The sequence below is a fragment of the Trypanosoma conorhini genome (assembly GCF_003719485.1).
Source record: "Trypanosoma conorhini strain 025E chromosome Unknown Tco_14.4_contig_00527, whole genome shotgun sequence".
Lineage (NCBI taxonomy): Eukaryota > Euglenozoa > Kinetoplastea > Trypanosomatida > Trypanosomatidae > Trypanosoma > Trypanosoma conorhini.
Genome location: NW_021704618.1, coordinates 1 through 13,408, shown reverse-complemented (window position 1 = coordinate 13,408; position 13,408 = coordinate 1). Strand labels below are relative to the sequence as shown.

General features: G+C 49.2%; 9 protein-coding genes across 9 annotated transcripts, besides 13 other annotated features; all 9 read right to left on the bottom strand.

The window, feature by feature from the left end:
• Position 1: 1 nt before the first annotated feature.
• On the bottom strand, positions 2-421 carry Tco025E_07133 (60S ribosomal protein L23; the record flags this gene model as incomplete). The annotated part of the gene is made up of 1 exon (XM_029374000.1): positions 2-421. One exon carries the CDS (start codon positions 419-421, stop codon positions 2-4), a length of 420 nt encoding a protein of 139 aa, XP_029225879.1.
• Positions 422-459: 38 nt separating this feature from the next.
• Positions 460-491: a microsatellite.
• A 105-nt stretch (positions 492-596) lies between these two features.
• Positions 597-648: a microsatellite.
• Positions 649-684: 36 nt separating this feature from the next.
• Positions 685-711: a microsatellite.
• Positions 712-724: 13 nt separating this feature from the next.
• Tco025E_07132 (uncharacterized protein) lies at positions 725-1,171 on the bottom strand (the record flags this gene model as incomplete). The annotated part of the gene is made up of 1 exon (XM_029373999.1): positions 725-1,171. One exon carries the CDS (start codon positions 1,169-1,171, stop codon positions 725-727), a length of 447 nt encoding a protein of 148 aa, XP_029225878.1.
• A 120-nt stretch (positions 1,172-1,291) lies between these two features.
• Positions 1,292-1,319: a microsatellite.
• Positions 1,320-1,439: 120 nt separating this feature from the next.
• On the bottom strand, positions 1,440-2,528 carry Tco025E_07131 (uncharacterized protein; the record flags this gene model as incomplete). The annotated part of the gene is made up of 1 exon (XM_029373998.1): positions 1,440-2,528. The coding sequence occupies one exon, from the start codon at positions 2,526-2,528 to the stop codon at positions 1,440-1,442; it is 1,089 nt and encodes a 362-aa protein (XP_029225877.1).
• Positions 2,529-2,693: 165 nt separating this feature from the next.
• Positions 2,694-2,720: a microsatellite.
• A 195-nt stretch (positions 2,721-2,915) lies between these two features.
• Tco025E_07130 (uncharacterized protein) lies at positions 2,916-3,869 on the bottom strand (the record flags this gene model as incomplete). Its single annotated transcript, XM_029373997.1, has 1 exon — positions 2,916-3,869. One exon carries the CDS (start codon positions 3,867-3,869, stop codon positions 2,916-2,918), a length of 954 nt encoding a protein of 317 aa, XP_029225876.1.
• Positions 3,870-3,965: 96 nt separating this feature from the next.
• Positions 3,966-4,008: a microsatellite.
• A 251-nt stretch (positions 4,009-4,259) lies between these two features.
• On the bottom strand, positions 4,260-6,536 carry Tco025E_07129 (protein DENND6A-like; the record flags this gene model as incomplete). The annotated part of the gene is made up of 1 exon (XM_029373996.1): positions 4,260-6,536. The coding sequence occupies one exon, from the start codon at positions 6,534-6,536 to the stop codon at positions 4,260-4,262; it is 2,277 nt and encodes a 758-aa protein (XP_029225875.1).
• A 407-nt stretch (positions 6,537-6,943) lies between these two features.
• Positions 6,944-6,977: a microsatellite.
• Positions 6,978-7,331: 354 nt separating this feature from the next.
• Positions 7,332-7,356: a microsatellite.
• Positions 7,357-7,388: 32 nt separating this feature from the next.
• On the bottom strand, positions 7,389-8,156 carry Tco025E_07128 (putative proteasome beta 2 subunit; the record flags this gene model as incomplete). The annotated part of the gene is made up of 1 exon (XM_029373995.1): positions 7,389-8,156. The coding sequence occupies one exon, from the start codon at positions 8,154-8,156 to the stop codon at positions 7,389-7,391; it is 768 nt and encodes a 255-aa protein (XP_029225874.1).
• Positions 8,157-8,503: 347 nt separating this feature from the next.
• Positions 8,504-9,433, bottom strand: Tco025E_07127 (putative 30S Ribosomal protein S17; the record flags this gene model as incomplete). Its single annotated transcript, XM_029373994.1, has 1 exon — positions 8,504-9,433. One exon carries the CDS (start codon positions 9,431-9,433, stop codon positions 8,504-8,506), a length of 930 nt encoding a protein of 309 aa, XP_029225873.1.
• A 469-nt stretch (positions 9,434-9,902) lies between these two features.
• Positions 9,903-9,926: a microsatellite.
• Positions 9,927-10,113: 187 nt separating this feature from the next.
• Positions 10,114-11,820, bottom strand: Tco025E_07126 (T-complex protein 1 subunit eta; the record flags this gene model as incomplete). Its single annotated transcript, XM_029373993.1, has 1 exon — positions 10,114-11,820. The coding sequence occupies one exon, from the start codon at positions 11,818-11,820 to the stop codon at positions 10,114-10,116; it is 1,707 nt and encodes a 568-aa protein (XP_029225872.1).
• Positions 11,821-11,890: 70 nt separating this feature from the next.
• Positions 11,891-11,915: a microsatellite.
• A 56-nt stretch (positions 11,916-11,971) lies between these two features.
• Positions 11,972-11,996: a microsatellite.
• Positions 11,997-12,014: a microsatellite.
• A 261-nt stretch (positions 12,015-12,275) lies between these two features.
• Tco025E_07125 (putative nucleoside diphosphate kinase) lies at positions 12,276-13,280 on the bottom strand (the record flags this gene model as incomplete). Its single annotated transcript, XM_029373992.1, has 1 exon — positions 12,276-13,280. The coding sequence occupies one exon, from the start codon at positions 13,278-13,280 to the stop codon at positions 12,276-12,278; it is 1,005 nt and encodes a 334-aa protein (XP_029225871.1).
• Positions 13,281-13,357: 77 nt separating this feature from the next.
• Positions 13,358-13,403: a microsatellite.
• Positions 13,404-13,408: the final 5 nt, after the last annotated feature.

Sequence of the window (13,408 nt, the reverse complement as noted above, 5' to 3'; positions counted from 1 at the left end):
ATTACACAATAGCCGGGGCGTGGGACGAAATCTTCGGCCAGAGGTCAGCTGCCTCCTTCGCGACGGGCCCAGCGATACCGGAACCCTTCATTTCGCCCTTGGGGTTCACAATCACGCCGGCGTTGTCCTCGAAGTAAATGACGGTGCCGTCCTTGCGGCGCCAGCTCTTGCGCTGGCGAATGATAACCGCGTTCAGCACCTTGCGACGCAGCTCTGGCTTGCCCTTCTTCACGGAAGCCATGACGATGTCGCCAAGGGCGGCCGACGGCAGACGGTTCAGGCGGCCGTGGTAGCCCTTCACGGAGATGATGTAAAGGTTCTTGGCGCCCGTGTTGTCAGCGCAGTTGACCACCGCACCCACCGGAAGGGCGAGAGACACGCGGAAGCGGCAACCCTTGATGTTGGCCTGTTCCTTTCCCATGGTAGTGCAATTCCCTCTGAAACCATCAGCAAAGCGTAAAAAACAGTAAGAAAAGAAAGAAAGAAAAAAAAGACGCGGCAAACTGCAACTTGACCGTCGCAAAAAGCGTGATACGCGTGGCGTAGTTTCAAACTTGTCATCTTGCAGTGGCACTGCTACAGAAGCCAAGCAAGCGAAGAAAAAAAAAGCACCGACAACACAGCACGAAAGCAAAAACAAAACAAAACTGAGGTGAGACGTCGGGCATTCCGGTGAGTATCCCGAAAAAAACAAAAAACAAGCAAACAAACTGCAGCATGCGATTTACCGCGACGATGACAGATTTTGCCGCTGAATATTGATTGCCGCAAACTCCCTCAACTCCTTCTCCGAAAGCATGTCAATGCCTGTAAATCTCCACTTGCGATCGTTGGCCTTCCATTCTATTGCCCGTCGCTCATCCTCAAAAGCCGGGTTAAGCGCCTTCACCGTGTCATGCCGAAACATGCCGTGGTCTGCCAGCCACAAATGCAGCGAAGTAAAAACGTGTTCTTGAGGAATATCGCGGGTTTCCAAAATGGCCCCAACCACCACGACTGGGACAAGTAAGAAGGGAAAGTAGCGAAACCATCGATAGGTACCATACGTCACCATGCCCACACGCGAACGCCGCTCCTCAAACGGCATAGGGAAGACACGATTAATCGTTTCTAGGAGGCGAGAGTGTCGTGAGACCTCCGCCTTGGCGCGCTTCACCCACAGCTGCGACATCCTCCTTTGCTTGTTTGTTTACTTGCCCTCCGCACTACTCGATTCCCTTACCTGCTGCCTCGGCTACACTGTTGTTACTACCCAGAAAAGGGCTGGAAAGAATAATTAAAGGCAAGAATAAATAATAATAATAATAATAATAATAATATCATGTTCTAGTGATGTGTTGCCGTTTTTGGGTGTTGCACAGTGAACCCAACGTCATTAGATGGTAGAAAGTATAAAACAAGAGTGAATACGACATTGCAACGAGAAAAACTGGCGCTTCTCACTGTGCCAAGCCGATCCCGGCTTTGAAACCCTCATCGCGTCTTGGCTCTTCCTGATGATGGGGAGCCAGGGATCGCGCTTGTCGAACAAATACAAGTTCACGTCTCAATTGTTCACACTTTATTGAAAGTCGATGAAGTTGACCGCGGCCCGTGGCCTCCGCGAGCTCGACTTCCGCAATACGCGAGAGCAGCTTCTTGTTTTGTTCTCTAAGCGCACGCCATCTGTTCATTACCAACCTACATTCACCCTCCGCATAGGCAAGTTGCTGCCGCAAGGCAGGTATGCTTGTATCCGCTGCACCCTGCCAAGCGTCGTCGTTTTCGTTGCTGAGGGTTGGAGGACCAACAATTCGGCACTCTTTCGAACCGGAGCGCCGTTGCCTCCGTTGCTGTTCGTATAATGCATCTATAGTCTCTTGCAGAGCTTCGCTGCGGGCCCTTTCCTCTTCAAGACTTCGCCGTAGCTGCTGCATGTCATCTATATCAAGCTTTTCTTTTCCCGCCGCTGCGTCCACACCACAGGAAGAAGATCCCTTCACCACCCCGCAACCAGACGAGGGAGCTACCGTTGATGGCATCGTCTGTTCGGCAAGCAGCTTTTTTATGTAGGTCTCTAACTTACTTTTCTCATCACATGACGCATTTAGCTGAGCACGGTAGTACTCTGCCTCTTCACAGGAAAGAATTGCCCGCTTCTTGTACTCCTCCCGTTCGGTCGCGATACAGCCTAGCTGCTCACCCAGCGCCTTCAGCTCCTCTTGGATACGCTGATGATTGACGCACTGGCGCGCCGTCTCCGCGAGTTCCGGGTTCTCGCCCAGTTTGACGAACATCCGCAGGAGGTTGACTTCGTCCAAGAGCCTCGCCTCACTGCCGCGTGCCTCGGCAAGGCGAGACTCGAGTTCCTCGCGCTCAGTGAGTGCCGCGTCAAGACGCTTCTGGAGCAGAGGCATCCGCCGCGTCTCCTTCAGTTGCGACTCACGCACGGAGAGCCGACTGATCTCATTCTCCTGGTGTCGCAGCTTTTGCCGAAGCGACGCATTCTGCTCCTCAAGGCGTGCCAGCTTGTACTCCACATTCTTCATTGGTGAGGATCAACTTCCCTCCGCCCGCGCCGCCAGCCAAGATACCAGCTGCACTGCACTACGCCGCTCCGCTGCAAAGGGCAATTAATAGAAAAGTGGGAAAGAATAACAAAAACAATAAGCAGGATACGAGGCAGAGGAAGGTTGGATGGTGAAAAGCACCGCCACACACCACGCATACACACACACGCAACCGTCACCTGTCCTCTCTCCTACGCACCACAAACAGTAGTACTCCGCATTGCCCGTTGGTTTCCAAATCTAAGCAAAGGAAGGGGGAAAAAAAGTACAAAGATAGCATCCAGAATCATAGCAACGCGAAAAGGCAAAAAAAAAACAGCGGTGCGTGACGTATGCAGAGAAGCGCCGCTACGCCTACCTACTTCGCTACATCTCCGGAAGCTCCGGATTACCTGCTTCCAGAACATCGTCACAGCTCGCTGTAGGCACCCTGACGGTCTCAGCGCTCTGATGAAGCTGGGAAGCATTTGGGTAGCCAAACCACGCCTTAAATGTAGCATCGTCAAAATTGAAGTAGGCATTCTTATTCACGGTGATGACTTCACCCTTGTGAATGTCACGCTGGGCCTGCATCACAAAATAGCCTTTATCCACTTGAATACCCGCCTTTTTTTCCTGCGCTAGCCACTGCAACATGTCAGCATCTGGGTATCCAATCGATGCATTTGGCTCAGGCGAATGCAACGCCAAATCCAGCACCGGCACCATTCCCAAAATGTCCCCATAGCTCTCCTCAGCATACGGCGAGTGCTGGAAGTCTGGATGACCACCGCTACCCGCCTCGGTGTTGCTCCAGAACGGAATGGCATGCCGGCGGAAAAGGCAATAAGCATGCCGAAAGGTCACATTAAACTCGACATCCTGCGATTTGCAAACGTTCTTGAGCGGCTCTATCATCTTTGAATAACCCTTCGTCGTCTGCGCGGCATCTGCCACGCTGCCAATGGCCATACCCGGATCGAAGGGTAGCACGTCCAAATAACTCCGCACCCCCCGTGGACTACCGGTCCGCAGGGCCTTGGTAAGGTACCCAATGAATGCAAACGAACCATATGTAAGATCGGGCCAAAACGCCAGCTCCTCGCCGTGATTTTGTGGTGAAACTTTGAGTGGAAAGGACCCATCTTCCGCAAGGTTGAGGAGACTTAGGGTCGCAGAGGTTGGAACAACAGCCACAAAATCATACGCGGGTATCGTGCTTGTGGCAACCAGTCCCAAAGGTGTTATTTGAACGCGCTGAAACAGGCGGCAGCCCTTTAGGACGGCCCAGGTAACAAAGTCCAGCAGACGAGGGTCACATCTAGCCAGGCGTGCGCTCATAATTTGCTCAGAGATACAACGAGAGCTCGACTCTGGAATGGGCACCAGAAGAAAGGCAGTGGTATGCACGACCTTCTACAGCTTGTGCGGAAACCCAACAACAACTAAAAAAGAAAAAGAGCTAAAGCAAAAAAAAAAAACTCCACAGTGAAGAAAAAGAAAGCAGTAAAAAAGGAAAGAAGAAAAAAACCGTTTACTTACAGTAGTGCCCCCATTGTATATACGGCCGAGCATGCCACAGCTTACACAAGAGCATTTATACAAAGGAAGTTATGCATACACAGAGGGAATAAAAGTATATATATGTGTATGCTAGATGCGCTATTTCAGTGATTCACAATGAAAGCAAAAAATATATATATATCGCAGGATAACCACGGCAAGGCCTCCCTAAAGACTAACATTAGTGACGCCTTCCTCGTTAATGTCTGCAGTGGACAATAATGTGCGAAGGGCCTCCATATTTTTCGTTAAATAGAGCAGTTTCTTCAAAAGCACAACATCCAGCAGGGGCTTCTTCAGCTCAACGTCCAACATGTACTGCAGACTCATGAGGGTCAGACAACGTCGGCAAGGGTCGGGCTCCAAAAGAAGCACGGCTTCGAGTGAACTTGACCGCAGCAGCAGAGCACGCCTCAAGGTGAAGAGCCTCTGTCGAAGCCAGCAGTTGTACGTTGATGTGTTCATAAACCTCTGGTAAACCTTGAACATGTCACGGCGCCCCTTGAACATGTGTAGCGGCAGCTTTTTCTCGTTGCAGCGTTCCAAAGCCTTAAAAATCTCAACCGACGACGGAACGTCGTCGTCGTCGTAAAAGCCAAGTAGACTGCGACTCTTCTCGAATTCAATTCCCACAGCCCACTCCAAGGGCAGCAGAAACTCTTTTGTCAACTTGTAAAAAGTTTGCCTAACTGAGTTGTCGTGATCCACATTGACCTCCGCATTACTCGAAGCCAATTCCGTCGTCGACGACGCCAGAATCCCGACGGAGGATGTCTTGGCTGCGCATACGTCCCAGACATGTTTTTCGGTGCGTATCAGAAAATGTTTAGATGAAAACATATGCGTTTTAACGTCAAATTGACACTTACGGCTCTTCAAACTTGAAAGCGGTAGTGTCTTGTGGGTCTGAAGCGCGTCACTATCCACTGCCCCCAAGCAAAGAACATGGGGCGAGTTCATCCAGTGACGTAGAAAAAACGGGTTTGTGGCGCCAAGAAGTACAGGACGATGAAACCCCGAATGCGGCAAGATGTGGTCCACCTCAGAGCTATTGATCGTTACATAGGGCCGAAGAACGATACTCAACGGAAGTGGCGCCAAGAGGGAAACCAGGCAGAAACAGGCAGCAGACGTGCGACGCAAGTTGCTGCCCAAGACACAAAGGGATTCCCCTGTAAGGAGGAGTTCCCACAACTTCCAGAGACGGTTTAAGTGCGGCAACAGAATGGACTGAACATCAAATTCTGAAAACATGGTTGCAGCATCGCTTTCATCGACGTCCACCGCAGAATCACTGTGTTCAGAGAGAAGCCGCTTTGCAAGCCGCCTACATTGGCGAAGTTCTTTATTTTGAATGACAGCAACCTCCGGTGCTACGCAACAACCCTGCGGAAAGCGGTATAGAATACTTCTCACATCATCATTCACAACTTTTTCAAAACTCCCCTCTGAAACCTCCTCTGTCGGTGGTATCAGATCAACCTTTTCGTACTTGCGCATACGAATGGCTTCAATCGCAGCCAACACGTCCGAATGCCTCCATGCAGCGACGTCTAGGGGAAGCCCCAACTGCTTCTCAATGTAGTCCCCCATACCTTCGATGGCTGAAGGCCCATGCAGAGAGCGTTCTAAGCGCTTCTGCCTGACTGCGAGATCGGGACGCGGACTTTCCAAGGCTTCTAACAAATGCCGCCGTGCAAGAAAACATTTTGTTTCACGACCAAGACCGTCCTCGCGCCAATGAGAACCTAGTCGATCGCTTGTATAGTACGGCGTCCTAAAGCTTTGGAGCGACTTGCCTAACAGATGTAGTCCTGTATACAGCCGTGTCGGTAATGGAACTGGCCAAGAGTCAATGTCATAGTATAAAGCCTCCAGTTTTCCTGAAACGTCATAAGATTCCAAAACAAGACTATACACTGCCATAAGAATCGTCTCAAAAATTTTAGGAAACGCATATACAGAAATCAAAACAAGAGCCCTCTGTTGGGTACCACGCTCATTGCTTGCGTCTTTTCGCTGTAGATAAATAGCCGAGCAAAAGCACTCCTCGTCACACACGTCACCATGCGACGCAGAAGAGGCAGACGACCCTTTGAAGACAACAGAACGCAACTTCGTCGAGTGTGGCATGCGGGCAACCGTTATTCGTGTGATGTCATAGTCTTTTTTCTTCATGGGAAATATGAAGTGGTGTAGCGAGTGGCCATACTCCGTGTGGTTGGTGTCCGGAAAACACAGGAAGGCCAAATCTGTCTCCTGCGGGATCGATAGTGGCAGTGGGGGAAACAGGTGCGTCAAGGTCTGGCCTAGCTCCAGGTCGAACGACACGACGCCAATGGCCTCCACCCACTTCGGCGTCAGAGGAGAGGGACTGTAGCGAGTAGGCGGAATGGGAGAGACGCCAGTGGCGGCGCTACAACCGTCTTGGGGCCGATGTTTCATCAGGACACACCTGCGCCTCGACGCGTTCCCTCCGCCTCTCCTTGCTCTGCTGGAGGGAACCTCACAGGCGCAACACACACAGCTTGCACAGAGGACTGTCCTGTTCTAAATTGACATCAATTTTTCAAAAATAATTGCCACTCCCCGCACCGGACGTGGGGTCAACGACAATATCGCTTCCCGCAATCCACCTTCTCCCCTTTTAACCCGACAAGCAAACCCTTGGGCCGCCGTTGCTGCTGCCCAGCCACGCTATGTATAAGCCGATAGGTGAGTGTGATAAAACAACCAAACGAATTCGCACTCGACCTCGTGCGAGGGGTAATGAATGGAAACAGGAGAAAAAAAATAAGAGAAAGAGAAGAAGAGAAGGAAAATGAGTTTTGTTTCTTCGTTTTTCCCCCCTCCAACACAAAAGCAAACCAAAAAAAGAAAAAAAAATTACGCGGGTTTCACGTATGATGAGACATTCCGTTGGTCACATCATCAACAGTGAGCAGACTGCCAGAGTGCCGGTGCAATTCCAACAGTAGCAAAGCACTGCTCGTTCCTTCTTTCCTCGCTCGGCACCTGTAGACACATTTTGACGGACCCCCTCCTTCGAGGGGTGTCACTCCGGCAGGGTGCACGTTTTTGGAGGGAACTTCCCACACTATCCCCCTCCTCCTCCTTTGTAGAGGGAAGGGGGAGTTTGGTATGCATCCACCCCAATGCTATCCCTGCCTTTTTCGCTCACCTGTTATTTTTCTTTTTTTTTTCCTTCTTTCATCGTTTGGTTTGGGGTGTCTACTTCCCCTTTTCTTTTCTTTTCTTTTCTTTTTCTTCTTCTCTGCAATATTGCGCCCCATATTTTCACTCGACTTCGGTGATTGTCACCAACCGCCGTATCTCCTCCCGCAGCACCGGTGTGGTGCCTGGAGGGAAACAAATATCCTGTTTTGGGTACCTGCGCTCATTTGGTTTATCGTACCCGATAAGCATCTCCGTCTTCATTTTCGTGATAACGCACAGATCCACCTGTGTGCCGCTGTACGGATCATTGAAGATTCCCTTCCGGATGGCGGAGGCCACCAGCTCCTTCGCCTCTTCAACTGCCATATTCTCCTTGTATCCGGACTCCAGTGCGGCCATGGCCGCGATGCTACCACTTCCCATGGAGACAAAAGGAAGGCGATCGGTGCTACCATGTGGCGCAACCGTCGCCAAAAAAGGGCCCTCTACATCCACGCCACCAAGAACCAACGCGGCGCTGACATAGCCTTGATACCTGTACAGGTGACGCTTTAACAGGGTGAGTGCCTCGTGCACCCGGGACTGTTTCCCTGTATCAAGACGATGCAGCGCCAAATTGGCGGAAACCATATTTGTCACCGCCTCCGTATCTGCCGCCGTTCCTGCTCCACAGCACATAATGTTGGGTGCCATATAATGAATCTTTTTGCATCGTTTGTCCGCCACAATACTACCTTCTGTGGCCCGGGTGTCTGCACCCAGTACTACGCCATCCTTGTACACAATCCCCACAATCGTCGTTCCTGTCTTGAGTGTTTTGGGAGGATGCAGGCCCTGCTGCTGCAGTTTCAGGTTTCGCTGCACGTTTTCAAAGGAAAATCCAGGCATGATACAAGGCGTAGCTTTATCTTCCTATTACCGGACAGACGTGCGTGTGCGTGTTTAGTGTGCGTAAGCCAGACGATTTTGGACCTTTATTGTACCTTTTCTCTACACATAACGGCATAGAAATCAGAAGAAAAAAAAAGATAATTTGTATTATTATTATTTAAAAAGTCTCGTTTATATTAAAGGAGAGAGAGAGGTGAGAGGGATAAGCACATTCTCGCACAGAGAGAATATACACATATATGTGTATATAAAGTTACTGATCGAGGGAGCTTCAAAAAAACACAGCTACCAGACGCTGTGAGCTTTGCTCAATTCATACCGTGAAATGTAATGCGCTAAATAATCTAAGGGGATTTTTTGAAACCCTTGAAATCGTACTTCTCCTTGGGCTGCAGATTCATCCAGTAGTCATCACCCTTCTTATTCCGTGTATCCTGTTCCACCTCCGTGTACTCCTCTTTGTCCCCCAACAGCGTTGAGCTTTCCTCACCCTCCAGAGATGTCTGTGTTGCTGCAGCATTGGGTGCTATCATGTTATTTGCATCGTCAAACGTTGCAGAATCCGTCAGACGATTTCGTGGCTGATCTGGAGTGGGTCCAGCAAATCTGTAAGCATCCTGCACATGCTCCTGTATTACCGCGGCAAGCTTCTCCTTGGTACCCTCCGTATTTGTCAGGTTCAGCTTCACAATTCGGCGAGAGACGGGGTATCCAAACAGAGGAGGTGGCACAGCCTTTAGCCCTAACTTTAGCCGCTCGCGGCCCTCAATGTTTGGCTCCAAAATACTAAAAACATAGTAGTGCTTGTACTTGGATATCTTCCGACACTGCTTGATGTGCACCAGGTCCCCTTCTACGCACGCCAAGTCTTCGTCGTGGGCAAAGAAGCGGCTCGTACGCGAGACACGTTGGTTAAACTTGGGGTAGTACACCATGTGGTTCGCGGCCACCACAGCCGTCTTCAACATGCTTGTGCCCACCACATATCCAATCTTGTCTGACCCTTGCCGCGGCTGGTTAAAGATCATCGAGGTCAAGTCATACGGCCATGGCATTCGGCGCGGACGTTGACCGAGTACACCTGTCATGGAGACGGCCCAATGGTGTCGTGTTCTATTTGGAAATGCATTGCGTTTGTATTTCTTGATAAAAACACGATGATTGGCGTTGTGCGTGTTCTTCGTGCGTGCCCCACCGTACATCATGACACACCGCTGACGGTGCTCCGTCTGAAAGTTCCACCAAGGAAAGGTGACGAGCGACCGACGCAACATGCGTGAGAACGCGCGAGAGCAATGCTGGCACTACGTTACTTGTAGGTGGAAGTTCCCAAAATAGGATGAGAGGAACACAACTATGGCTGTTGGTGTTGGCGCTTTTTTTTTGTGGTGTATGCCTTCTCCTTCGTCTTGCCTTTTCAGCTGTGATGCTCCCTCGCCCTGTTCGGTCCGCCAAGCAAAAGCCCCACAGGGAATAGTCTTTAAAAACAGCACTAACACCCACACACAGAAAAAAAAAATGCCTCGCCTGATGTCGGTGCGCCTACACCGCGGGGGTGGTCATCATGCGACGTGTACAGGAGGAAAAAGCGTTGTAAAAGGAAGGCCAGGAAAGAAACACGAAAAAAAAAAAAACGTTTAGGAAAAGAAAGTGGAGACACATGAGGAGAGAAAAAAAAAGGGCACAGAGAAGAACACACCATGGACAACTCTAGAAAGAAGGAAAAGGCAAAGGGCAAATATCAAAAAAAAAAAAAACAAACGAAAACCTCGCGACCTTCAACACCTCCTCACTAATCATAGAAAAGAAGGGAAAGACATGTATTTGTGTGCATGCATGTATGGAACATATGCGCATCAAAAGACAGGTTAAAATATGTTAGAGGCAATCCCTCTTCGCCTCCTTTATTTATTAAATCTAAACGTAAAAAAGCACACATCCAAAGCCGATGTTCTCATCGCCCAGCACGGCCCTTCAGCTTTGTCACCCCTGGAGCGCCCTTAAACATGCCGCCCATGCCAGCCTTACTTATCGGCATAGCACCACCACCGCGAGCAGCTGCCGCCTGTTTCTTTCCGGCCTCGGACTCTGGATTGGTGACGGTCTCGTCAATGGAAAGAATAAGGCAAGCCGCCTCGGTAGCGCTTTGAATAGCATTCCTTTTTACCAATGTTGGCTCCCAAACAAAACGCTCAAACGTGTCGCAAACACCACCGTTAATGATGTCCACTCCGTACCATTTACCACTGTTTCCCGCCATATAGTGTTTTTGACGAAGTTTGTTGAGCGTGTCGGTGCTGTCGTGTCCGGCATTCTCTGACAACTGGCGCGGAATCACCTCCAAGGCCCGCGCAAATCCTCCAATCACCATTTGCTCTTTTCCACGGATAGTACGCGAATATTCGCGGAGGACCTTGCTCAGTTCCATTTCCACGGCACCGCCTCCACCTACCACCGATCCTGTCTTGTAGGCACGCTTCACAATACAGATGGCGTCGTGAAGGGAACGATCTGCTTCATCAATAAACTGTTGTGCCCCACCACGAAGAATGATCGTGGCTGTTTTGGCATTATTGCAACCAGTAAAGAAGTTGTAGCGCTCCGTCCCTACTTGACGCTCCTCAAAAAGGGCGCAACTTCCCAAAGTCTCTTTAGGAATGTTACTCACCGTCGACTGTACAACCCCGCCTGTGGCCAATGCGACGCGAGCCATGTCATCCGCGCTCACGCGGCCCGCGCAGAAAATGTCGTGATCAGCAAAGTACTGCGTTGCTAGGTCACCAATGGGAAGACGGGAGAGAACAATTTTCGCTCCAGTCTCGGCGCATTTTTCCATTTTATCATAGATGATTTTCCACTCCGCGTCCACAATAGATTGGTACTGTTTCGGGTCCTTCACACGCACTTCGGCGTTGTCCTTCTCCGCCTTAAGTTCTAGCTCGACGTTCAGCAACAACACCTTTGGGTTCTCAAACTTTTTGCGTTGTTGCTCAAATCCAGCGTAGGAAAATGTCTTCTTGAAGGCCACACCATCAACGAGAATGCTTTCGCGCATGCTGCCACCAGGCACCTTCTTGATGCCAATCATGTCGAGGTTTAAGTCACTGTCGAGGGACAGCACCGCATCGGTGGCCATTTTGGCAAAAAAGAGACATTCCGTGTTGATGAGCTTTGAGTTGAGTGCAGTTTCCGCACAGCGCACAAGATTTTTACGGCCCTCTTCCGAACTTGGATCAAACGGAACACAAAGTTCCTGTAGAGTTTTCATTGCAACGGAGAGAGCAACGCGAAAAGCCTTGATAATCACCTGAGGAGACATACCATCTTCCACGCACGATTTCGCCTCCTTGAGTAGTTCTCCCGCCAGAACAACGACGGAGGTCGTTCCATCACCGACCTCATGGTCTTGCGACATGGCAATATCCACCAGGCTCTTAGCCGCGGGGTGAATCACTTCCAACAGGTTCATGATGGTCGCTCCATCATTGGAGATGCTCACATCGCGGCCGTTGTGAATAAGCTTGTCCATTCCACATGGTCCAAGAGTTGTCTTGACAGTATCAACCACATTCATGCATGCGTTAATATTGCTGATCAACTGCGGTTTGCCTTGGGAAGTATCAGTTCCCTCTCGAAGCAAAATCAGTTGAGGCTGAATCATTTTTCCTTCTTTTTTTGTAACGAAAACCACTTATTACAGTATTTCTTTCTTTCCTCTTCCTTTGCTCGCAGTTGGTGTTATATGTTGTTGTTGTTTTCTCCTGTTTTTTTTTCCAATGCTACTTCGCGACATTGCGTGAGATCAAAGAGAGAGAAAGGAAAGAAGAAAGGAAGGAAAAGTAAAAAAAATGAAAAACAGGGGAAAATACATACTAAATGATTTATTGGGAGTATGGAGCTGGTCGACACCAAAACACAATCTTCAAATCGACACAGCATCGATGGCATAAGAATACACAGAAGTATACTACATAAAACATCAAACATTATACATTGCCACGTACACACACCTTTCCTGCAGAGAATTGTGGAAGCAGACTTTCCTTCACTTGTTGGATTGTTTTTCGTTGCAAGACCTAGTGTCACCGACCTTTGAAAGGGGGGAAAAAAACGTGACTATAGATTCTGAAGCAGTGAAAAAAAGAATTCAGACTCCAGAGGTGCGTCTTCTTCTAAGTCTGTACAATGCACCGAGTTCCGAGAGCGATCAACGCCATATTTTGAACGAATAGTGTGAGGAAATAACACGTGACAAACCTCAGGGTCATGTGGCCCACATACAGCCCGAAGCGCAGTCACCGCATTTTCAGCACACACTTCTATTGCCCAACAAGGGCCGCTTGACATTTGCTCCACAAGTCTCTTATATTCCGGCACCACACCATTATACACCTCAAGAAAATCTTCCGCGTCAGCCAAGGTTAGGGTGTACATCGCCAGCGCACTAATATGAAAGCCTTCATCAATCAAGCGCTGGAGAATTGCACCCTGGTAGCCACTTGTTATGGCGTGAGGCTTGATGACACAAACGGAACAGTTTTTCATCACCGCAGTTGTTTTCCCAGGGCTGAAGGCAACGTCAGAGCATGCACTCACGTCCGTGGGATTGGATAAGACAATAGTCGTATTTGGAAATGCCTCATTTAATAGAACCACTTTGTCAGATGCTTCCGATCCCTTGACTAGTATGACAATGCATCTTTTAGAAATACCAAATTGCGAACACATATTTCCTGGCAACTCCACTAGTCGAATATTAGTTATCCTTAAGTCCTTGGAGATAATTTTGTCCACAATATCTCCAGCTGCAGAAAAACCCTCCTCAGTAATGATCAGAATAAACTCACCCAGAGCTGCCGAAAAGTGCTTCCTTGTTGCTTCATCTCCATAATCCACAAGCTTTAAGGATCGGGCGAAAATACACACGGTTGCTCCAATAAATAGTTCCTGTGTGCTTAATGATGGATAGGCACAACGTTTAAGAAAAACTCTCTTTATTTTAAGGTCATGCATTTCAATCGTTGCGTCTTCGGTAAAGTAAAGGAGCAAATACTGACGAGTGAGGTTTGCCTGTGAATCGTAGTAATCTACTTTAAAGGCATAACGAGAAAGAGCTGTCATTACTTGACACCGGATTCCAATGCCCAATAACAAAAATAAGCACTAAGTATGAACAGACACTAGTCAAAACCAACTTATGTATGTATTTGTGTGTGTGTGTGTGGTGGTGGTGGTGTGGTTGGTTGCGT